The sequence below is a fragment of the Trachurus trachurus genome, assembly GCF_905171665.1.
Source record: "Trachurus trachurus genome assembly, chromosome: 20".
In the NCBI taxonomy this organism is placed as follows: Eukaryota; Metazoa; Chordata; class Actinopteri; order Carangiformes; family Carangidae; genus Trachurus; species Trachurus trachurus.
This window is the reverse complement of record NC_139911.1, coordinates 12,059,460-12,082,882: the sequence shown is the minus strand read 5'-3', so window position 1 is coordinate 12,082,882 and position 23,423 is coordinate 12,059,460. Positions and strand designations below refer to the sequence as shown.

Sequence of the window (23,423 nt, the reverse complement as noted above, 5' to 3'; positions counted from 1 at the left end):
TTACAACTGTCGAATATTGTAACAATAGTTTGAACCCAAAACGGACGCGTTTTAGAGATATTCTTTTAATTTTATGGCTTGGTTTTAGCTACGTTAATTAGTTAGCCTCTCCTGGGAGGACGTTTGTGTCATGGTTACCCCTAGCAACGGAATGATGCTTTACGCCATGTTGTCGGTCTAGACTAGGTTTTAGTGTGTGTGGAGGTAAATAATTAAAACATGGATGATATATATTACAATGTGTTATACAAGATAATTTAACAGGCATGCATTTGTTAAATTGTACGTAGAAAGAGACGAAGATTGGACTTTTTTCGAGGACATAAAGAGGAAACACAGAAACTTATATCATCGCTGAAGCCCGATATACTCATTCACGAAAATTGAGGTATGTAACATATCAGTGCATTGTAAATCCCTGACAGTACTAGAGTGCTGAAACATTTACTAGCCTGTATGTAACTTTTCTTCACAGTCAATGACCTGTGACACTGTAAATATGTGTCCTGCATCAGCAGTACATGGAATAACCCCTCATCTAGACAGAGGTACTGTGCAAGCCCCAGACAATGAATAGGTTGTGTTCTCTGAGTATTGTGTTCACTATAACTTTTAGACTGTATATTCTGTATTTTCCAGGTGTGGGTCTTGCTTTCCTGCTAGGAACTGACTATGAAAAGAGAAAACAGAAACTTAAGCAGGAGCTTCAGCTCGACTTCAAAAATTCGCTTGCCATGGTCTGATGATGTTTTTGGAAAACTAAATGATTAGTACATGTTTGTTTTCAAGTTGCCTCAACTGCATTTTGTTGACCCAACACCCTAACCTTTGTTGTCATATTGTTCCTCCAGAAAAAGGATCTGAAAACAAGGGAATCACACCCCCATAGGGACGGTCTCTCCCTACCTATTGATGAGAATAAATCAGCCAAGGTATGTGTCTGTGTATTTTGTTTGCCTAGGCAAGTACTTGGGCAAAGATTTTGTGTGTCTGAGTGTGACATAACAACAGGAAGCCAGGTACTGTAACCATCCTTGGTTGTCAAAACAGGATATTTTCCACTGGCTTGTTCACAACACTGAGGGACTTGTTAAATTGCAATGCCTCAAGTTAAGGTGATGTGAACTGTTAGTTATAAAGTGCTTTGGTTGTGCTCACAGGGCTTTGCTCACCTCTGAGTGCATATTAATAATCTTAGTTATTGAGACCCAGTGGCCTAATGGATAAGGTATCAGCCTCCGGAGCTGGGGATTGTGGGTTCAAGTCCCACCTGGGTTGATAATGATGGATAGTTGGATACCATCAGTGGGCTTCCTGAACTTTAGTGAATTACTAAATGTGTATGTTTAGTATTTGCTTTACTTACTCTATGAGTTTCAGAAATTGTGTGAATGTTGCTTCAGTTAGGCTACACAGTGTTTTAAGTGAATTGTACTATACCAAAGTGTTGCTGGTGTTTATCTTGAAATACACCCCCGTGGTTTAATGTGTCTGCCCACAATTGTGTTAATTTTGATTCCTTGATTGACATATCTGAAAAGTATAGATTTTTGTATTTTTTATTTCCAGAAGGTGAGTGACTGTGTTCATTGTTTTGAATATATTATGTTAATTCATTAATTAGATATCAAAACAGAATACATTTAAAGCTATAAAGTAGAAGGGGTGACACATAATATTGTTAGTCAGACAATAATAGTCAGATTTAAATATTTAAATACAGAGTTGGAAATACAGCATGTAACTGGTGCCCTGCCCGAATGAAACAGCTACGTTGTAGACATGACTGCATTTGTTTCTCTCATAGGAAAAACTGAGAGAGGAGAGAAATAGGGAATACAACCTCTTCCTGCAGGAAAAAGCTCAAACCAGAAGGTTAAAGAGGGCAGCTCCTCCTGTGACTTCTAAGGTAATGACAACAGTCAATAAACAATGAAGCACATTTTTACTTCTTCTTCTTTTTTTTCTTTTTTTTGCAATAACAGTAATTCTAATACTTTCTGAAAATGTGTTGTGCTATGTGCTATGCAACATTTATACAATACAATATTTACCTAATACAAGGTAAATGCTTTCCAGTTTAAACTTTCCACATTTTCACTTTCAGTCTGGACAGTTTCAACCTTCAGATGCTGCATGCATTTCTTCTCCAGCTTCTCATCAGCCCATCCTCAACACCCACACAAAAATACCCCCTCCTTTCAGAGAGCGCCCAGCATCCAGGAGAGATGCTGCCACTCTGACTGATGCTCTGGATAATGGAAAAAGGGCTGAGACTTGGGAACCAGGCTATCGAGGGCGAAGGCGTTGGCAAATCAGCAGGCCAAAAGAGCTTTATAGCTCTGAGGAGGAGCAACTCACTGACAGAGAGGAGGAGCTAGATTTCAGACACAGGAGGAAAAAGCACATGCATACTCCAGAGCCTGTGTACAAAGAGAAGAGGAGAATCAGAGAACACAGAGCTAACAGGTGTAGCTGTTTTGTCTGTTCTACCTAAGTTTGATTTTGAGTTATACCCATATTCTTCTAGCATATATGCACATAGTAATATAATCCCTCTTCTGTCTGTGTTTATGGCAGAGCTCCTCTGGATATAAAGGGGGTGGAGGCCCCTGACGTTCATGATAACAACAACAATGATTGGCTTTTGAAGTCTGAGTAAGAAAGATCAATTTCTTTGTGAGATTTTATTGTTGAGGCAGAGTGATCCTTGATATAACAGTATTCATATGCAAAGCTCAATAGCCAATAATATCCTCCTGGAGAGTTATATAAATTTTCTCTATCAATAAAGAACATAGGGTAACTGTCACAGCAGATAGATACTGATTGTTTCTGCCATATCTACTTATTGCTCTTCAGCACTTTTATGCAATTATGTTGAGCTACTGTCAGTAAGTTGTTAACATGTGGGGTGGTGATCGAGGGTGAGACTTGGCCCAGCTCCAGGCAAACAATTACTCACCCCAGTTCTATCAAAGGGGGGGGATTTATTGGAGAATGGGGCTTCACTCTCCATCTCTGTGTTAGGGACCAGAAAGCTCTGCAGGCAAAGTGTAAGACAGTGTGATGTGAAATGGCGGCTGGGTGTGGCTAAGAATGAAAGAGATTGCTGTGCTGTTATCCTTATCTGCTGTATAAGGGTATCTTGTGAAGTGTCTGTGTATCTGTGTTCAGTAGCCTGCAAATGCCAGACAGCAGGAGGATGACTGCAAGATCCAGACCTGCTACTAGCAAAGATAAGGTTGAGTTTGCTACTGGACTACTAATTGGTAAATGCTAGTTTTTATTATCCTTATTTTATAATGCTTTCAGACACACGTGACTTGTTGGATTTCTTATTGAATATGTCACTTGATTTAGATTTTCTGCATAATCTTTTGTATGTTTATAACTGTCATGCAGGGGCAACAGAAGAGCAGACAGCCATTCAGATGAGGAAAGAACGGTACATGCAAGAGCTTCAGAAACAAATTGCAGAACAGCAGAGGAACAAGATGAGGTAGGTTTCTTCCCTAAATGAACATTTTCATGAGAGGCAGCTCATCAGGAGTTAAGGAGACAGAAACAGTGAGATGATTTGCTTTGTTTTCAGGGAGAGGACACTTGAGCTGAGGGTTGCAGTTACTGGAGCCACAGACCCTGAAAAAAAGGTAGGAGAACAGCATTATAAGAATGCTAAAATTTATATACTTTTTCTTACATTTTTCTTTCTAACATAACAATACCCTGTCTCGTTGTAATACAAACATTATATTCATCACATTCCTCCAGCATCTTTCACAGTTATTAGAATCATGGAGTCATGCAGAGTAGTAGTTTAATAGAAGTGGTCTCCAAAGCTCAATACACAGTTTCTCATTTGCCACTATAACTATCATGGACAATGATGATTTGATGTTTTCAGAGATGCTTTCTAAATGCTCTTGTCTTACGTCTTGTGATTTTGCATCATCTCTTCAGCCTGACAGACTAAAGCAGTTTGCAGCTGTAAATCGCCAATATGACAACTGGATACGGGATCTTCCCAACAAGCAAGGAATGAATTCTCAGGCCATAGAGAGGGGCCCAAATTCAAGGCCTAACGATAACAAACCTATGGAGGACACAGAACAAAGAGGCCCTCTGAGAAGGTCCCAGAAGGACTACAGGACAGCTCTCAGTCAGCTGGCAGGAAACACAATGCCTGGGTCTGGGATGGAAGCAGCACAAGGTGTTCCCTCAGTGGACTATTTCAATATGGACTATCACAGGGACTTCTCAAACATGCTTGGAGAGGTGGATATCCCGAAGTAGGTTACTGCAGCTTTCTGTTCCTATACATTAGTGAATTAAAAAAAGATCTGCCATTAATTCATTGTTGTTTCTTTGATTTTATTTTTCAGGGTTGCTGATGTTCCTCCTCCAGTACCTCCTACTGTAGCTAATAATTACAAGACTCCACATGATGCAGCTTATTTCTACTATGGAACAAGAGACCCACTGGAACCTAATCTTCCTCATTATCAAAGTATAGTGTTTTTTTAAAGAAAAGTTTTGCTTTTATGTCTTTTACCGGATGTCACGTATACTCTGTATTACTGCTAACCATTTTTGAAAACATTTACGGTAAGTCTTGAGTTTTTGTATTTGTCATGATACTGGTCAACAGTGTGTCTGGTGTTTTTGTGGCCATAAAATGACTTGAGGTATCTGGCACTTTCACCTTAGATGGGAGTTATTCTCATTGCCTTAACTAAACTCCCAGGCCTCTCTGCAGAGAATTACCATTTATTATGGAGCTACTTTATCACCATATCAATGGCCAAGAGGACTTGGCATAGCAATTCATAAATCTCATTTTACAGCAGAACTGATTTTATTACTAAAGGGATATGCTGTACAGTTTATTGGACATGAGTTCAGCAGATCCAGATGGCCCTGACTTCATTCAACTGGTCTGTTTGATTACATACATTTCCTTCCTTTTTTTCATTTTACTGCCAAATTTCTGCCCCAGCTCGGGGAAAATGCAATGTTGGAAAGAAAAGCTGGCAGATGGTGGCAGCAGATAGCCGATGAAACTGTTCAATACTGTGTATGTATTATCTTGTGTTATTGTATTCTCTTCATCAGATGATCTGCCTGGACGGGTGCAGCAGCAGTCTGGGACTGTCCAGAGTCCTCCTCAGAAAGCGCCTCCTGTTAGACCCAATTATTACACTGAGTCAGTGTCTATGCTTCCACCTTGATATTTGCAATGGAAATGAATCAACTGAGATCATTCATTTACCATGCACAATTTTAAACAATTTCAAAATGCATGCAATGACTTATTAATTGTCACTCTGTCTGCTTCTAGAGCCACAGATCAGTATCAAGCATCTCCTCTGGATGTTAGAGAGTTTCCTGAAGACAAGTCCAAGCAAAGGAAAGAGAGTGTACTGAGCTACCAGGAAGCTCTCAAGCAGCAGGTACAACATCACATCTATGATATGTCATGCAACACTCTTTGGCTCATTTAATGGACAGGTTTCAGTTCTTAGTAGTAGATCATGGTGGAGTCATGGGGAAAGAAATGCTTTGTAGCAAGATTAACAGACGGACTTGCACTCCACTATTATCAAGAAACAAATGTGGTCTTTGAAAGTGCATCAACTTTTGAAACATCCTAACATTCTTGTGTCCAGATCAAAGAGAGAGAGCAACGTAGAAGAAGAGAAAAAGAGGAGAAGGAACGTTATGAAGCCAAGATAGATGCTGAGATGAAAGCGTACAATCCCTGGGGGCGAAGTGGGGGTGGCGCTCCAATTAAGGACCAAAATGGCAACCTTTTTCGTGAGTTGGCTCTCACTTTCTCATTTCTTAGGTCTGCAAAACCTGGGTCATGATACATATTTATACAATGTGCTTTAGCTACTTATAAAAGTTCCTATGCTTTCAGATGACTCGAATCAAAGGAACAGGACTAATAAGGAGTCATATCAGAATCCTGTGTTCAAGAGTAGTGAACAGACACCAAACTTTTTGGCTAGAAATGGAGAAACTCCTGGAGTTGAAGCCAGCACTCCTATCTCCGACCAACAATCAGGTAGAGTTCAGTGCCGTGTGTCATCTAGATTATTCAGTGTACTCTCTGTGTTTGCTATGCACCTTCTTCTTATTGTTTGATTATTCTCTGTCTCACTTGTCCTTGTAGGTTTCAAAGATCAGACAATTCAACAGTCGCTCCCTGTGAAGGACAGATACAGAGAAGCCCTGCAACAACAGGTAGGCCACAGTCTTGAAATGCATTAGTGTGTGTTTGTATTGTAAAATGTGAATATAGTTTACATGTTTACAACCACTGTTGCAGTACCAAGCACTTTGAAAAAGTGTAAATGAACTCTAACTTGTGTGACTTTGTCAATACCAACAGATAGAGGAAAACAAAAGGAAGCGGGAAGAGGAGAGAGAACAAATGAGGATTGAGGAGGAGAAAGAAGAGAGGAAAATGGCAGAGCAAAGGGCTCGCATACAGCGGGAATATGAGGAAGAGAACAGGAAGCAAAAGAGGACTGAGGTGAGGAGCCTATGTCTTTGATAAGGAGAATCTAAAGCGGAGGGGTTCTCCTTACTCTTCCTTTTCTTTACTGTCTGCAGCATAGGCAGGAGGACCATCAGGTGATCAGCAAACCTGGGATCAACGGACCTACCACACATCTCCAGGACAAGGAAAAGAAGAGGAAACCAGAACAAGAGACTGAAAGGAAAGGACCTGAGTATACCAGGGACAGAGAGGAGAAAGAGGCAGAGTGGAGTTATAAGGTACAGTAAACCTGAAAAGACACTGCGACTATGCTGTTCACCACTTGTTATTATGCTCAGATATTTTGGAATTTCCTTTATCTGGTTTTACTTTGTTCTTGCAAATCACTTATTCATTTTATTAAAGGGATAGTTCACCCTAGAATGATATTTCGCTCATTATCTACTCACCCTCATGTTGACTAAGGGCTGGAAGAATTATCAGAGTCCACCGTCCCTTCTCTTAGTTACAGGGGGTCTCGGCGTAGCAGTGAATTTCAATGCAACGGTTGCAAAGGGACACCGGAGCTCTTCGTAAAAAAACACACACAAAAAAACATCCAAATACCTCCATGATGCTCGTATGTAATGTCCGTCTTGTGCTGAAGCCCCAAATTGCGTAATTGTCCCGAAAAAAATTAAATAAGTCTATATTTTAAGCTTGTTTGTAGCGGAAGCTTCTCGAAGCTCCTCTTCCTGGTCCGTCCAAATATCGCGTGATTCGCAGTAACCGCACTGACGCCGGCGCAAATCACGCGATATTTGGACGGACCAGGAATGGAGGTATTTGGATGTTTTTTTGTGTGTGTTTTTTTACGAAGAGCTCCGGTGTCCCTTTGCAACCGTTGCATTGAAATTCACTGCTACGCCGAGACCCCCTGTAACTAAGAGAAGGGACGGTGGACTCTGATAATTCTTCCAGCCCTTAGTCAACATGAGGGTGAGTAGATAATGAGCGAAATATCATTCTAGGGTGAACTATCCCTTTAAGAATAGCGCAAAAATAAATTAAGTAGTTATTATTGTTGCATACATATTGGAAATGTGATTCTACTCATAAAGGTGCAGAGAGAGCCATCTCCTCCTGTCCCTGCCCTGCAGAGGAAGCAGAGAGACCCTGTGGCATCCAGGCCTCCGTCTGTTGCGAGTCAACTTTCTTCCAGGACTGTAAGTCAATCATTCAGCAATGGGTGCATATTCTTTCACATTCAAGATGTTGTGATGTAAATATATGATAAAAAATGTTCATAATTTCCATGACAGGAGCGCATTATGTCAGCACCACACTATCAAGCAGTCCCTGTGAAAATACCCCAGCAACAAGGTAAGACCGTCTTTATCTGTACACCAAACGTCTCTTAAAAAAAAAAAAAAATCAAATCCCTGTCTTCTTGTAAATCATGAAAGTGCCATTTAAACATTTGTTGTACCCATCTGTATCTATGTCCCCTTTCGCTCCCTCTGCTTGTTTTAGAGGATCACCAGGAAGTGATCAAAGAGCTGTCAGCCCTCCGTAGGTACCTGAAGAATGAGCAGAAACAACTTGAGATTCAGTTGGACCAAACAGAGCAACAGGAGAAGCACTACAACCCCCCCAACAGGTAATACAGCCAGACACCCCAGGGTGTCCTAAAAGGTAATGTGTAGTCTTAAAATGAGTCATTTAGAAGAGCTATTAGATGTGCTCTACCCATTCCGATCTAATTGATGCATTAAGGTAACGACACAATACTAATTCTGTCTTGTTTAATTGGCAATGTTGATTTGATTTGCTATTTATATATTTAAAAATACATTCTTGTGCTAATGAAAGTCACCCAGGTCCGATTGGCTATCTTCTTATCTCTTCAGATTTGTTTCAGGGACTCATTACTGAAGTAATACAACAGCATGATCCCCAACAGGACATGTTATTTTCATCTGTCTTCAACTTGTAAGTTCAGCAGGGTCAGCTGCAGTTCAGGATCCAGTAAGGATTAAGAATATTGCTGAAGGGCACTACAGCAGGACATGTTGTTGCCTTTCTTGTCATAGATGTATGTATTATGCAAAAGGGTTGATAAAGTAGGGGAATGGAAAACATCCAGGTAAATGTGCTACTACTACATTTTCTGCGTTATTAGAAGTCGCTCTAAAATGGGGTTTGCCTCCTTTGCTCAGGCCCAGGAGACGTCCGAGAGACGATGCCTTTGAGTCAGCGCATCGAGCTGAGCGGCCATCAACAACAAGAACTCACTCTGATGCTGCACGCATAAACATGCAAAACATCAGGGAGTTCAACCAGCTCAAATACAGAGGTACTAAAATACCCTTTTACCAATTAGACACAGTTTTCACTTTATAAGGGGACATTTATACTTGCTAATCAGATCACCCTCAGGGCTATAATGCGAGAAAAAGACACCCTTGGTTAATTGTCTGCGTGATCCGTATGCCTCAAATCTCCTAGCTCACAGTATAATGTGCAGTGACCCTCTGAATGCTGATGCTTCCTTCTAAATTACTCAGAGGTACAGTCATTACTGCAAGAAGATGTCACTGAATGTTCTTTAAAAATGCAGTCAGACGTTTTATGGTTATTACTTTTTGTGAAAATGATATATTCTCATAGCTTCATCTTCCGAAAACCGTCTTTTCATGAAAAATTAGTTCATTCTGCAGAACTGAAACCAATTCAGCACCGCTTTCTATGCCAGTATATTCTGAACCAACCCACTTTTACAACTTTGAGGAAGTCATTGAGGAACCCTTTTATAATTGCCTCAGTCATGGAGTTGATGAAAGGATGAAGGAGCAGGATCATTGCAGTCTTAAACCAGCTGGGCACTGCCAGATGGTTCAGACTTTCCAGAGCTTCATCAGTCCCCCGTCTCCCTCCAGCCACACTGAAACTTTAATCTCATGAGGTCATGGGAGGCGTCCATCAGTGACAGGCAGTTTGGCAGCGCGGACAGAGAATGTAAAGCAAGCGACCGAGGAAATGGCTTTGAATTCGTTCCCAGTCCGAGTTAATACAGGGGTCTGAGAGACACGCCGAGCTGCAGCTTGTAAAACCTACAAAATTGGACGAAATGCTAGTTTGTGTCTTTCAGTTCACTAAATCACTTATCAGACTTCCACGTGTGTCCAAATGTTTGAGCTGTTGTCAAACCTTGATGGGACGTAGTAATGTGAAAACTGTTGATTTGCTCCTCTGAGCTTTCTGACCTTTTGATTTTTTTAATTCTTTATTACCGTACTAATTCTTCTGCATCCTCTGAAGAAGTCACAATATGATTTTCAACTGATTCACAAACTGGACAATATCTCAAATATCAGCTCAGCTTCCTCTGCTTACCTTCATGTTTGTCAGACACTTCGTCTCGCAAGGAGGTCCTTCACATGTACCCCGACCCTCCCACTGATGCACTAAGTCTGGACATCCAGCAGCAGGCACTTCTGCGTGAACAACAGCGCAAAATCAGGCTGATGAAGAGAGAAGAGGACGGTCAGCAAACAGACGCACAAACACAAACATCTCCACAAACTGTTGTGGTTTTTTACTAATTGCTGTCTTTCTCTTCAGATTCTTCGGACCGGCAACAGAGCTATCATTACCCTGTAAGTTTTTATGCATTTTCATTCCGACACTCAGACTTGCTCAGCTTGAAGATGTTTCACTGGTGCCTACTTTTTTTTTTCTCAACTTGTCTTAGAGAAACAAACCTGGGCGCTTCATCCACAGAGACTCCATATTGCCATCCGAGACCGTTTTTATGGGTAAGCCTGGCTAAACATAGTTGGTCTCTAAAGACTGTCCCCTGTTCCTCTTTGCCTTTTCTTTCAAACAGGAGAACAATGTTTACATCAGTGAGCACCCAAGCACAATAGTGGTGGGATTTTTCCCTTTTTCCAAAGCTCCAGATGTTTTCTACAAAGGTGACGTGGCTTGGGAGGTCAGCTACATGCACCCTCACAATAACACACAACAACAGCCCGTGCGCCAGGCTAATTTACCTCTTTGTCGCCGTGCCAGGCTTTTTTGTGGCACGTGCCAGCCCGTGTCTCTCTGTGTTGCAGCTGTTGCCAATGCAGGGTGCAAGGTGCCCATGACAGCTGCAGGGTGGCGATAGCACAGCGCCAGGCTTTGGGAATGATGGCAAAACAGAAATTGTTGAAAAGCTTTATGTAGGAAGGAGAAACATTCTTTCCCTTTCTACCCTTCCCCACCTCTTCTCCTCTCATTAAAAAGTTTTCACATAACACATATCTGAACTGGATGAACTTTGAGTGTCCAGCTGTAAAGAGGCGTGTCTAATGATGGATGGCTTTGGGCTTTGTCAGATGTTTACAGCGGGGATGCATGTGAAGAGCAAGTTCCCCAGCAGAGATTCCCTCAGCGCTCAGCGCAGCATCAGGTGAGGACAGCCCAGCAGAGGAGACGTGACGATGATGTATGTTGCAGGTGATTTGATGCTTTCAGTACAGAATCTTCTTATCTAATTTTACAACATTAACATGTTTCTGTCAATCAGAAGACGCATGAACCAGACACTCAGTCGCTGCAGTCATCGACCAGCCTGACCAATGAGGCCGCGGTCAGAGCGCACAACAACCAGCACTTCATGAGACAAGACACTGGGGAACGTAACAGCAAACCAGGTGAGATGAAACATTTATATACTGTTAATTAGAAACTTCAGCCAAATGTTTCATTAACAACAGAATATCACACAAACAGCTTTTAGTGCATGGAATTTTAAATGTGAGATCTCAGTTTAGCTGTTAAAGTGATTTCCCACGTTTCAATCCTGACTCCAAACTGTTAACTAAATCCCAAAACAAAAATATGTGTTGTGTGTATACAACATTTTATATTTCAGCCTTTACTCTCTGACTGCCTAAAGAAATGTGTGGCGAATAAACCTCTGTCCTCTCTCCAGTGCTGCAGTCTGGTGATGAAGGGGATGTCTCATCTATTCATTCTGCTCTGGAGAGGCGTGTCTCCGTGGAGACTGTTGCCACAGAGCCCTGGCTGCGGCCCGGCACCTCAGCAGCTGTAAAACACTCAGCCCGCAGAGAGAGGCCAAGCAGAGGGAAGCAGGCTCCGCCCTGGCTGACAGATGACATCACGTAGCTCTCATTACCTGATCTCCAAGGACGGGAAGCTGCACCGATGAGGCTGGCTCAACTCCCCCTTCTCTAGATGTAGGTGGCGACAGGGAAAGAATATCCTGGCTGCATGATGCTTGAATCACTTTACACTGTTTTGTATGTTAAATGTGGGGTTTGGTTTCAGAGCTTCAAAAGCTTATGCAACACCAGAGATTTCCAGCTACAAATATCCATTTCTGTCAGATTAGACAAGAACCATTTTAACCAAAACTCACTGTGGTTAGTTTCTCTCTGCAGGTGAAGGGCATAACTGTGAATGTACCATGAATATATACACTGTACATTTGAATTTAGTTTTTTTTTAGTGAAATATACACACAAGAGTATTATTTTGTAATAAAAAATGCTATACAAAATACTATTATCAGTCTTAAATTATTTAGAAGTCTGTGATTCAGCGTTTCAAATCAACCAAGTTCAAAAACTTTATTGACCTAGAACCTGATTAGGATGCCAGATGATGTATTGTACAGAAAGTTGTACATAATCTTTTTTGCAACATAGAAAACTTTACATTGCTGTATCATATACATTTTGTTTTCTACATCCATGAGCAGGAATGCATCCCATTCATACTTAAAGCACAGCTAACATTTGTCATTTTCTCTATACAGATACCTTTCCCCCAAACCAAAGAAAAAAAAACATTAAATATATTATTAACTTTTGATTTTGTACACAAGAGTGAAAACTAAACTCAAACATGAAAACAGACTAGTGAATCAAAAGCAGCTAGCAATAGGTTGCTCTCTTGTCTTCCAGTTTCAGACGCCCAGTTATCATCTACCTCTGGTACAAACCTAAGAACATATAAAATGGAATAATTTAACCCTTCACTTTTCATGGTCTTGTTCAATTACAAATCGTACTGTATAGGACAATCTGAAGGAGATGGTACAGTCAAATAAATTATCACAAAAGTAAAATCTCCAGTGCATTCAAAAAGAGATCAAGTGCAGCAAATCCATTAGAGGAAAAAAAAATAAACAAAAATAAATGAAATCTAGTGTTATAAGATTATATTACATAGCGGCAGATCTGTACAACTAGTTTCATCCAAGAGGCTATCAATACTAATGTTAGCCATCTGCGGTGCAGACAGAAAGATCATCACTATCAATGTGTGATAAAATGTCACATTTCATAGTTACTGAATATGTCTTTTTGCATGTTGTTGAAACCATTCATTCTTAATGTTTTAAATATACAGTAAGAAGCACACATTTTTTGGAAATATATTCCTTCTGAGCAGATCAGAGATATGGGTGACTGTCAGTTGTTTATCAGTAGTTTTATCCAGTGGAGGCATTGCTACACCTTGTACAAGACATTACTTTTTTTATTGTGATATCAAGTACTCCATCTGGGCTGTTTGAGTGTATAGCAGTGTGTGTGTGTGTGTGTGTGTGTGTGTGTGTGTGGTGACGGGGTTAAGGGTGTGGGTGGGTGGTAGCAAATAACCGATTTGTAGGCAGCTATTTAGGCCAAGTGTTCGGCAGAAACCTGGTGAAGGACACAGAGCCGCGGAGCCACGGCGCAGTCACACAGATCCGAGGTGGAGGCTTCGCTGGAGCTCTGTGTTCCAGGCTGTTTTGTGGTGCAGCATCACTGGGCCTCGTCCCCGGCCTCCTCTCCCACCTCCGTGTCCGTCTCCTGCTCCGCGTGTGTCGGCTGAGGCTCCGGTTCGGGCTCGGGCAGCTGTGCAATGTTGAACACCAGGCCGATCCGCAGGTAAAACTTTCGGAGAACGGCCCGGAGCTCGGGGATCAGGTCGAACTGCATGATCTCACACAGCAGGGGGTAGTATCTGGACGCATGAGCCTTGAACTTAACGTGGAAATAGGATGAGAGACAGAGAGAAAGACAGAGTGAGACACATGTAGTACAGAGACATCTCAGTGCTTGGTGCTAAGCAGAATAAAGTAACAACTTAAAGGGATAGCTCAGCATCTTGGCAAATTGGCCCATTGTCATTCTCCCTATAGTCTTAGAAGACGCACGCTATTTTTAGAACGGTGGAGCAGTGCCGCGAGCTGCTCAGAGCTACGCTACGGAGGCTAATGGGATTTCTTGGTTTCCCTCATCAAACTCATCAGATACACAATCCAACAACTCCAAAACGCTCTGGTGGACAAGTTGTGACCTGCACATTCACCACGCTATGAGATAATAACAGAACGTTACAAGACGGAGTTGTTTTCGCGGCAAATGCAGAGACTGCTTGCCGAAAAACTGCCCCCGACGGGAAAGTGCATCAGTGGTTTTGCATGAATTTACGAAGCTACTCCTAAAACTATAGGGATTATGGCAATGGTCCAATTTGCCAAAATGTTGAACTATCCCTTTAAGGACTAAAAGAACCATATTGGCTGTTGAGTGACAGCATCACTCTCTGATATCTTATGTTGAGCTCCATAAAGAGACTCAAGTGAAAACATAATATTAAACTTTGTGCACATGAGTGGAACTGTACCTTTACCATTTTTTGTTGCATATTAGTTTAAGAATTATTCTTAAAACATAAAAAAACACACAACATGATGATTTAATCCATAAAATGCAATCAATATTGTTTCTGCTCTGCTGCACTGCTCCCTCTACAACCTTAATGTGATCAGCATGTAGATTCCCCCTTTACTGAATATGTGTATTCATAACATGGCCACAAAGAGAAAAGTTTAAGAAGAAGGTTTTGGCTCTTTACCCTTTCGTCGCTGATCTTGAGCACCTTGGTGAGGAAGAGCAGCAGCAGGTTGGTCCAGGCCTCTCTGTGGCTCTCTGAGGTCAGGGCCAAGAAGTAGGCTACAGCCTCGCTGCACACACTGCAGCAAACAAAAAAACAAGACACAAGAAAGAAAAAGAAATGCAAATTTAAACACCGAGCAGAATACAGTGAGTGTTAGCAAAGACAGAGTAAAAGCCGTGCTGTTCTGTAATGTACTGTAGCAAGTCGGCATCTGCTTCCCTGCCCCACATGAAAGGCTGCCTGGGGAAGGATGATGATGAAGATCGTCTTCGGCCAGTAACTGCTAATTAAAGCCACTGACTGAGGCTATTATGAAAACAATTAAGATATTTTTCCACACAGTTTCAAGCTTGAGGAAAACTGACGCGACCTCTGACCTTTCTCGTCTGACCCCGCGGCCTTCTGCTGACATCAACGCCATCTGTTAGCCATTCACCCCCCCTCTCCCCTCTCCCCTCTCCCCCTGCCTCTCTCTCTTCCTTCTCCCGTCCTCTCCTCCAGACTCACAGCTCCGTTGCACTTCAATCTCTGACATTAATCACCTCCCAAATCTGCCCTGCACTCGGCGCTAATCAAAGTTGCATGTGTGCCGTACATGGCCTCTGGTAAACAAGGATGTGAGTGTGAGTGTGTGAGTGTCTGTCTGTGTGTGTTATATAAGAATTAAGGTGTGTTTTTGTTGCTCCCGGGTGAGCTGCATTTTTCAAAATACAACCATGATGACAGATAACAGTGTCTCAATGAATAAAGATTTCTGAGCCACTCTCACATTTAGACACCACCCTTCCTCCTCCTCCTCCTCCTCCTCCTCCTCCTCCTCTCTGTAATAATGAATGCAAGTAGGATAGACAGGCGGTGATTCTGCTTTATCTTGATATCATCATCAATATCAGGGCGAGGCAGCGAGACGAACGGGGCGGCGACTGTTTTGCGAGGCGCTGAATAAAGACGCGGCAATGACAGCGGTGCTGACTGAACAATGAGAGATCAGTGCGCTGATTCTTTTTGGATCCATGCGGCGCGCGGCATCCGTTTTCGGAAGAACTGCCGAGCTGTGCAGAGTCAGACGCTCTGCCTGTGAGTAACCGACTGCAGATAGCGACATCAAAACAAGCATCTCCTCCTCTCCTCTCTCAGTGCCGGCGTCTTTTCACTTCTCCTCGTCCCCTCTGAGGTTTGGCTGTTGACGTTTCTGCCCAGAGAAGTGTGATTCCTGTGTCCCCACATCAGAGCCAGTGATGCTGAATGTGTGAGAGCCATCTTTAGCTTTAACCCCAGTTTGACCCATCAACTCAGACATATTCATATGCTCACACACATATATCAGTTGATATTGATATTCTTTCATATTATTATTATAATATTTATTTTCTTCTGGATGTCGCAAATGTAATAATTATAATTGAAAGAAAATAGAAGTTTAAACTTTTGAAACCTAATCAGACCCCAAAAAAACTCCCATATCCATAAATCCACTGAAATTACTGAACCACTGTGTTGCTTATTTTATCTACATGTACACAGACACGTTTCCAAAGCATTCATTATATTTCATTTGCAAGGTCTCTGAATCAAATGCACCAATTAGTTTTTGAATTCTGTCAAAGTGAGGGCACTTTTCGAAGCTGCAACATGCACCAATCTATTCCTCAAGCTGCTGCTGAACATATGTTTAGTGGGAGTACAAGCAGTTTACTCCTGCTAGACATAAAAATGATAAACGATGGTAAAGGAATGCAGACGGCATCATTAGTGGGATGAAAATGAGCCGAGCGACAACAGAAGCCATTATTGAGATCAGGAGTTCAGTCTGTTTAGGGAGGCTCTTAATGCTCTGTGTGCACCACACTCATTGTCTGTGGGCAGGTGGAAGGAAGAGAGCTGAAGGTTAACTGCGATAATTTGTGTCAGAAAAATATTAGAGGAGTGTCAGTGGAGGTGGCTGAGTGGGCGTCGTTCTCTGAGCCACAGATTTCAAGGAGGAATCGGTAAACGCAGCGGTGAAGCAGTGGAATAAACATGCGTCACTCGTGTGGTTTCTTACTTCAGCAGCCGGCTCTGGACCTCTGGCCAGGCGTCTTGGCGGCCCTCGTCTGTGTACATACGAAACAGGATTCGCAAGCCGCAGGCCAGGCTGCTGGTCTCCTGCTTCAACAGGTTGGGCTTTGACTTTCCTTTGAAACCTTGAACACACACATACACACAACACACATGAAGGCAAAAAAATGGAGAGCTGCCACAAGACGCCACACAGAATCCCCCACAGCCGCGCAACTTGGCGACGCGCCTGAGGTTGATTGAAGAGATGCAGACGCTGGGTTGGCGTCATACCTGCTTTCCACAGCAAAGTCCTCTGCTCGTTGTTGGAGTTGAAAGCTTTGGCGAAGCTGTGGGACTCCAGCAGGCAGTCCAGCAGCTTGAAGAGCTGCTCTGAGGTCAGGTAGCGATACATCCCCTGGTCCTGGGTTACCGTGGGGACGTCGACGGCATATATAGCATCTCGCTTCAAAAAGACAAAAGCACAACGTTTAATTAATCTTTTAAGTCACATAGCTTTGAAAAAAACCCAAAAAAACAAGATGCACGATGTTAAAGGGATAGTTCAACATTTTGGAAAATTTGCCCATTGCCATAATCCCTATAGTCTTGCAAGCAGGTTCGTTACCTTTAATTGTCAGTGCAAGCTATTTTTAGAACGGCAGAGTAGAGTCGCAAGCTTGTCCATGAGAGCGTTTTGGAGTTGTTGGATTGTGTATTTGATGAGTTTGATGAGTGAAACCAACAAATCCCATTAGCCTCCGTAGCGTAGCTCTGAGCAGCTCGCGGCTCTTCTCCGCCGTTCTAAAAATAGCTTGCACCGACAATTAAAGGTAACGAACCTACTCCTAGGGATTATGGCAATGGGCCAATTTGCCAAAATGTTGAAAATGTTGAACTATCCCTTTAAAGCTTTGAGAGAATACGGCTGATTATTGATCATGATTGTCAATGAACCACAGCTGTTTGTACCTGAGCAGCAGCAAAGTTCTCAGCGTCCTCCTTCTTACTGGTGGCAGGAAAAAACACAATGTTATCGATGGTCTGGATGAGCTCCAGCTGCACCACGCACTTTATCAGCAGGGCTGAGAATAAACGCTGCTCCTGGAGTTCTGTGGATCACACAGGTAAACGGCCATCAGAACACACACATAAACACACACATATAAACAAACACGAGCAGTGGTGGTCTGTCTTTGAGTAAATCAACAGACTCACTTGTTGGGGTCCTGCTCCTGTCCTCACACACTCCTGATGCTGTGCTGTACTGACTCTGTCGCCGGTTCTCCATGGCGACCCTGTCGGCGCTGCTGATGGAGTACTGGTCCTCAGAGCGGGACTGGATGTCCACTGACTTCTGGGAAATGGAGTCCTGGTGGCAAAGTGTAAGGAGAAATTATACGCACAGAGCACAAACATATAACTGTTTAGAAATGAAAACCTCATGAAACGGGAAGGACAAACTTATTATTTCTGAGCAGTAAAATCTAAATAAAAGGTAAAATTATAATATATGTAAATGATATTCAACAAATATCCCAAAGAAAAATATGTTAATTTCACAAAAATGATCGGCGCCATATGCAAAAGCAAGAACAAACAGTCATTCATTCACATGCAAAACAGAAAAATATTGTATTTCCTCACCAACTGTTTGTCTGACAGACTCTGTGTTGTCAAGTGTTCTCCCTCTGCTCCCGCTGGTCTCCACGTTAACAGCCTGGGAAAGAGGAAAAATAAATCATATTCATTCTTGTACAGAATAACAAATGAGTTGAGACACAGCAGAAAATTACCCGAGCCAGATAATACATCAAACCAAACAAGGTCTTAATTTAGCTTAAGTCTCTGTTGATTATCATTTTCTACTTCCTTAGAGATATGTGTTTGGTTTGTATTTAGAAGAATCAGTTTACACCAAAAAATCTGAGCAAATTGATTGTGGAAAATGACACAGACAGTACATTTTATTTGCTTTTAATGACAGTAATCAAGGCAGAGTTAGAGATTTTAAGTCCTGGTTTGTGCGTAAATTATAAAGCATTACTTTTTTTTTTTTTTTTACTTACGAGTGTGGGATGGTGGTCTTGAAGATGTCCAGCATGCAGTTACACGTCTTGTCCCAGGTCTCCGGGGAAAACTTCTCTCCGTTTAGGATGACCACATTCTCTAGACAGTTGGTGCCTGAACGGGCAAGCTGCTCATTATCTACAGATGCAGGGATGGAGAGGGGGAGGAGGACGAGGCGAGAGGAGGGAGAGATAAGGGAGAGGTTATTTGAAAAAGACCGGAGTGACATAAAAAGGTAAGATTTATCAATACATAAAGCTGAGATTTCATATTTTGTCTGTTTTCTAATAATAGACACAAAAATCAATAAAAAGTTATTGATCTTTTGGTTAATCACAGCCAGTTTAAGGATATTTTCAGTGACATGATGACTGTTTCTTTAGCTTCTGAAACAAATTTGAGCCTTAATGGGTGCCACACATCCTGGAGTCAAAATATCAAGATAAAGAAGAGGTTGCTGTGCACTCACCTTGCTGCACACACCAGTAGAGCTGAGCCAGGATATCATCCAGCAGGACGTCACTAAGAGCCTCGAAGTATTGTGTGAAGACATCACAGATGGCGTAAAGTGCATGGTTGCAGGTGGTGGTCATCCACTCTGCTTTCTGCGGAACGCAAACACAAGTTCGGTCAAACACCAAAATACACCGGGAGACCACACAGGTTGTCATGTTGTGATATTCTAGGTCCATTTGTGTGGATTTCACGGGATGTAAAAAAAACTGCTGAGATGAGAGAGCGGTCGTGTACCTCCGTCTGTTGCTCAGGCAGCTTCATGTTGTCAAAGATCCTGAAGACAATCCTGAACAGGTCTTGCCACCAGTGTTTTTCAAAGGTGTGCCCGTAGGTCTTCATCACTTCAAACATCACCGTTAGCCCCCTGAGAAAAACACACACACACACAGATTTGTCCTTTTCCTTGATGCCGTAGCTGATATTTGCTTTTTTAGGGCACATTTTTAAAAGTCACAACCCTCCAGCTTCAGAGAATCTTCAACGAGACCACACAAAGGCTGGACTCGCCTTTATCTCTGCTTTTACATTCAGCTGAAAACATTTCATAATTCATACATTTCAAGCTGTTTAAAAACAGCAGGTTAAAGGTGAAGCCCGCCTACCTGGTCCTGACATCCAGCTTACACCTGTTGATGATGCAGGAGAGCTCGAAGAGAATAGGGAACCATCCCCGCACCCACACGCGGTCTTCAGGCGCTACATTCATGTCATCACTGGTGTAGTCTTTGAAGGCCTGCCAGAGAAACAGGAGGCATTTTCAACACTCTAGCATTTCTGCCTCAGGGAAGAATTAACCCTCCTACACAGATACGCGTCTCCGTTTATGCCCTCTATACACACAAACGTGCTCTCTCTCTCATGCCTCCGTGATGCACAGATCCTCCCTCTTTGTGTCAGACATGAGGAAAATGATAGTGTTCCACTGAATCTTTGCACAAGGCACATTTTAATACAGACTGGTATTAAATTCATCCTGCACTTTAAGGAAGCACAAAGCCTTGATGATACGTTTTCAGTGTACTCAGACACATTACGTCTAATAAAAGCTTCATCATCTGATCATATTTATTCCTACCACGGCCATGACTTGCTGCTTCATCTTCTACCTAATACCAAACACAGAGCACCTTTAAAAGTAAGAAATAATAGAAGAAAACTGGCTCAAAGACTGATGCCCCCAGTAACAAACAATGGATGTCAATTATAGATAATTTACTGGTGATGGAGCATTTTACATATAAGCTGAAAATGAAAGAAGACCTCTTTGTAAAAAGCTGGGGAAACTTGTTGTCATATAAGAAAAGACATGATTAATAAGGATGCCTAAACACATAATTACAAAACTGTATACAGGCTCTGTTCTTGGTTATTATTGCTTTTTTTCTTTTTTGATTGTTTGTTTATTTAGTCTTTTCTACTCCTTAATCCTGAGGAGATTGTCTGGCAATGTATTGTCAAAATTGATATCCAAAATAAATAATTAAATTTGGTTATTATTGCTTTTTTTTTGGTTTCTTTTTTGATTGGTTGTTTGTTTATTTTGTCTTTTCTACTCCTTAATCCTGAGGGGATTGTAATGCCTGGCAATGTATTGTCAACATTGATATCTAAAATAAATAAATAAAAATAGTTAAAAAAAAGTGGAAGAAATAAACCGGTTGGATATTGACCTGTGGCCTCTCTGAGACGTATTTGGCGCAGTGTCGGATGAGGCGGATGGCTTCCATGCTGGTGTCTGGGAAGGAGGCATTACAGGCGAACTCTGACAGACACTTAACGGCATCCTGGAAGGAGTCGATGGTGGCCGCAAAGTGCTTTTCAAATACATTCGCTGAGGATTAAAAAAGTGACAAAAGTAGATAGAGGGAGATTAAGAGCAAGATTTTAGTATCAGATTTGATATGTGAAGTTGTTGTTACATGGTTCTTAGCTGATTGTGTGTGTGTGTGTGTGTGTTGCACTTACTGACGATGTGGCCGGTGGTCTGGAAGGCCAGCTCTACAATGCTCTCGTCCTGGTCCGAGGCGGCCAGGTGGAAGACAGAGAAGATATTCTTCCAGCCTGAGCGGATGTTTGCTGCCTGGGAATTTACCATCTGGGCTATACAGCGCACCACCATGTCTCTGATGGTGGGAGACCTGGAAAAGAGAAGATGGGAGAGTGAATTGGCAAATGGAGAGGAGGAGGTCGAGAGTCGTGGAGAAGGAGCAGATAGAAAGCGAGGAGACAGACTCAAAGACGGGAGTGGGTGAAGAAGAAATTAAGAAGCATGCGAGCTAATCAAATAAAATGATGAAAATTCATCTCTCCATTGAAGCCAATTAGCTTTGAAAGCTCTTATTAACATCCTCAATTCCATTTTCAGACAGAAACCTTAATTCAGTGCTGGCTGGTCTTGGTACGACAGGTTTGTACAGCAACTGTTGCCATAGTGAGGAGCGTTCCTAATTGCTCAGTAGTTATGAATGAGAGAAAAGCTCTGCCTCCACTCACCATTACACACACGGACACACACACACACACGTACAGTAGGGGGAGGGCGGTGTGAGTGAGTCTAATGGACACACTGCGCTGCAGGGTTTACATGGCCGCCTGCCATCTCCTCTCCGTCGACGCTCTCGGCCTGTTCAACGTGTGGGTGGATTTAAACTTACACCGCTCCTCTTTCACATCAATGAAACGTGTGATGCAGTAAAACAGCTCGCCTTCAGACGTGCCGCACGCAGATAATTACAACAGCTAAGTCAAACTCATTTATAAATGATAGCTGTTAAATTCCCATTCAAGACAGATTCGGGCCAAACAAGAGAGAAAAAAAGGGTTTTTTTCATAAATTCACTGAAAGAGTAATGCAAACAGATTGAAATGGGCCAGTTGAAATTGTCCTGTTGCTTTGCACTGAGTGAACAACCAAACAATATGCTTACTCACTGCAGTGAAGAGAGAGAGAAAAAAAGACGGATAGAAAGGGAATGAACAGTGAAGGCAGAGAGTTGCTACAGGGGCGGAGGAGAGGGGGGTGGGGGGGGGGACTTGATCCAGTGTTTGTCTGCAGCCCACAAATAGTCACCACTCAGCCACAATACAGACCCTGTCTTCACACAATCCAGCACTGCAGACTTGACACTGGTGTTGTAACATGAGCTCCGTCTCACAAATACATGCACTCTTTTTTTTTTCTTTTCTTTTCTTACCTGTTCTTTTTCATGATGTGCTCGAAAGGCCTCAGGAAGTCTTTCTGGAATCTGAAGTTAGCCAGCTCGCCCTTCTCTAAAAATTTCATGGACAGTTGCCTGAGAGAGTCCACCGCGAAAATGGCCACATCCTCATTGGAATTACAGCCGACCTGTGTGGAGATGAAATGTTTCGGTATCATAAAACTGGATTTTTAACATTTTTTATCAATTTTTTCAAGTCAAGTGCAGCTTCCAATGAACAAACTGTCCTTTGAGTACAAGACAGGGCAGTGAAACAAGCAGCTAGGTGAACAGACGAAACAGTTTATGCTCGACGTAAAAAAAAACGACTTTTCTTAAAATCCACTTTCCAATATGATGAATGGCTGCTCTGATGATTTCATTTTACACACGCCAAAACCAGTTTGCAGGTTCTCAGTGAGAAAAAGAGCGTGTCTATGAATTCCAAACTGCCAAAAAGCTTTTCTGGCAACAATGTGTGTTCATAAGTGACTGAAATCATCTTGCAAAGCGAAGGAGGTGGGAGTGGGAAAAAAATGTTTGCAGCTCAGTTTTTTCTTGTTTACCCTCAGGCTTTAGGGACGTCTAAATAGTCAATAATTAAAACTATTTAAACAACATTTTTTATCCAACATAATAACGCCTACAACGTGCTTCTGTTTCTGAGTATCTGTGGCTGATGTGAGACACCATCCCTCACCCACCTTGTTGAAATGGTCTCCGATCACCTCCCAGATCCTGGACCACTGCAACCTGATGCGGCCCATGTTGTAGTAGGAGATCTCCACTATTTTTTGCAGGCTGAACATACGTGGGTGTGTCGGCGAGGCCAGCTCATCCATGGACACGGCGCACAGCCAGCGCACAAAATCAACTGACAAAATAGAAGATGTTGGCAATGAGCGGAGAGAAAAGGTGCTTTTGTACAGGCAATGTGACTCACGATGATCAAAAAAAGCTAGAATGCATCCGTCCTTGAAGTGGCAGGTAAGTACAGAGTGAAGCTGGTTCAGCTCGACTCACCTATCGCATTGCCGTCCAGTCTGGTAGAACCAGTGAATATCCTGAAGCAGAGAGAGATGAGGATGATTGCTTAGAGACACATTCAATTAGCAACTTTTTAGACAACATAAATCATAAAAAAAATAAAAGTGGAT

General features: G+C 42.3%; 2 protein-coding genes across 3 annotated transcripts in view; one reads left to right on the top strand and one right to left on the bottom strand.

Annotated features, from left to right (window-relative positions):
• Nucleotides 1-499: 499 nt before the first annotated feature.
• cspp1a (centrosome and spindle pole associated protein 1a) lies at nt 500-11,662 on the top strand (the record flags this gene model as incomplete). Its single annotated transcript, XM_083995269.1, has 24 exons — nt 500-548; nt 640-737; nt 852-932; nt 1,808-1,909; nt 2,108-2,469; nt 2,581-2,658; nt 3,178-3,272; nt 3,406-3,502; nt 3,596-3,653; nt 3,964-4,292; nt 5,342-5,453; nt 5,670-5,817; nt 5,924-6,070; nt 6,179-6,249; nt 6,398-6,541; nt 6,622-6,786; nt 7,810-7,870; nt 8,021-8,147; nt 8,713-8,843; nt 9,899-10,033; nt 10,112-10,146; nt 10,377-10,481; nt 11,061-11,187; nt 11,469-11,662. The coding sequence occupies 24 exons, from the start codon at nt 500-502 to the stop codon at nt 11,660-11,662; spliced, it is 3,051 nt and encodes a 1,016-aa protein (XP_083851395.1).
• A 450-nt stretch (nt 11,663-12,112) lies between these two features.
• The window catches only part of arfgef1 (ADP-ribosylation factor guanine nucleotide-exchange factor 1 (brefeldin A-inhibited)), a 53,769-nt gene continuing 42,458 nt past the window's right edge, over nt 12,113-23,423 (bottom strand). For both annotated transcript variants that reach the window (XM_083995647.1, XM_083995648.1), the window contains 16 exons: nt 23,290-23,330; nt 22,971-23,140; nt 22,264-22,415; nt 21,035-21,207; nt 20,740-20,900; nt 19,672-19,802; nt 19,304-19,433; nt 19,023-19,158; nt 18,553-18,691; nt 18,131-18,203; nt 17,702-17,855; nt 17,456-17,595; nt 16,778-16,949; nt 16,491-16,629; nt 14,405-14,522; nt 12,113-13,527 (listed from right to left, as the gene is read on the bottom strand). In XM_083995647.1, the coding sequence (XP_083851773.1) occupies nt 13,306-13,527; nt 14,405-14,522; nt 16,491-16,629; nt 16,778-16,949; nt 17,456-17,595; nt 17,702-17,855; nt 18,131-18,203; nt 18,553-18,691; nt 19,023-19,158; nt 19,304-19,433; nt 19,672-19,802; nt 20,740-20,900; nt 21,035-21,207; nt 22,264-22,415; nt 22,971-23,140; nt 23,290-23,330 (2,251 nt within the window). In that variant the 3' untranslated portion in view covers nt 12,113-13,305. The remainder of the gene's footprint in view (nt 13,528-14,404; nt 14,523-16,490; nt 16,630-16,777; nt 16,950-17,455; nt 17,596-17,701; nt 17,856-18,130; nt 18,204-18,552; nt 18,692-19,022; nt 19,159-19,303; nt 19,434-19,671; nt 19,803-20,739; nt 20,901-21,034; nt 21,208-22,263; nt 22,416-22,970; nt 23,141-23,289; nt 23,331-23,423) is intronic.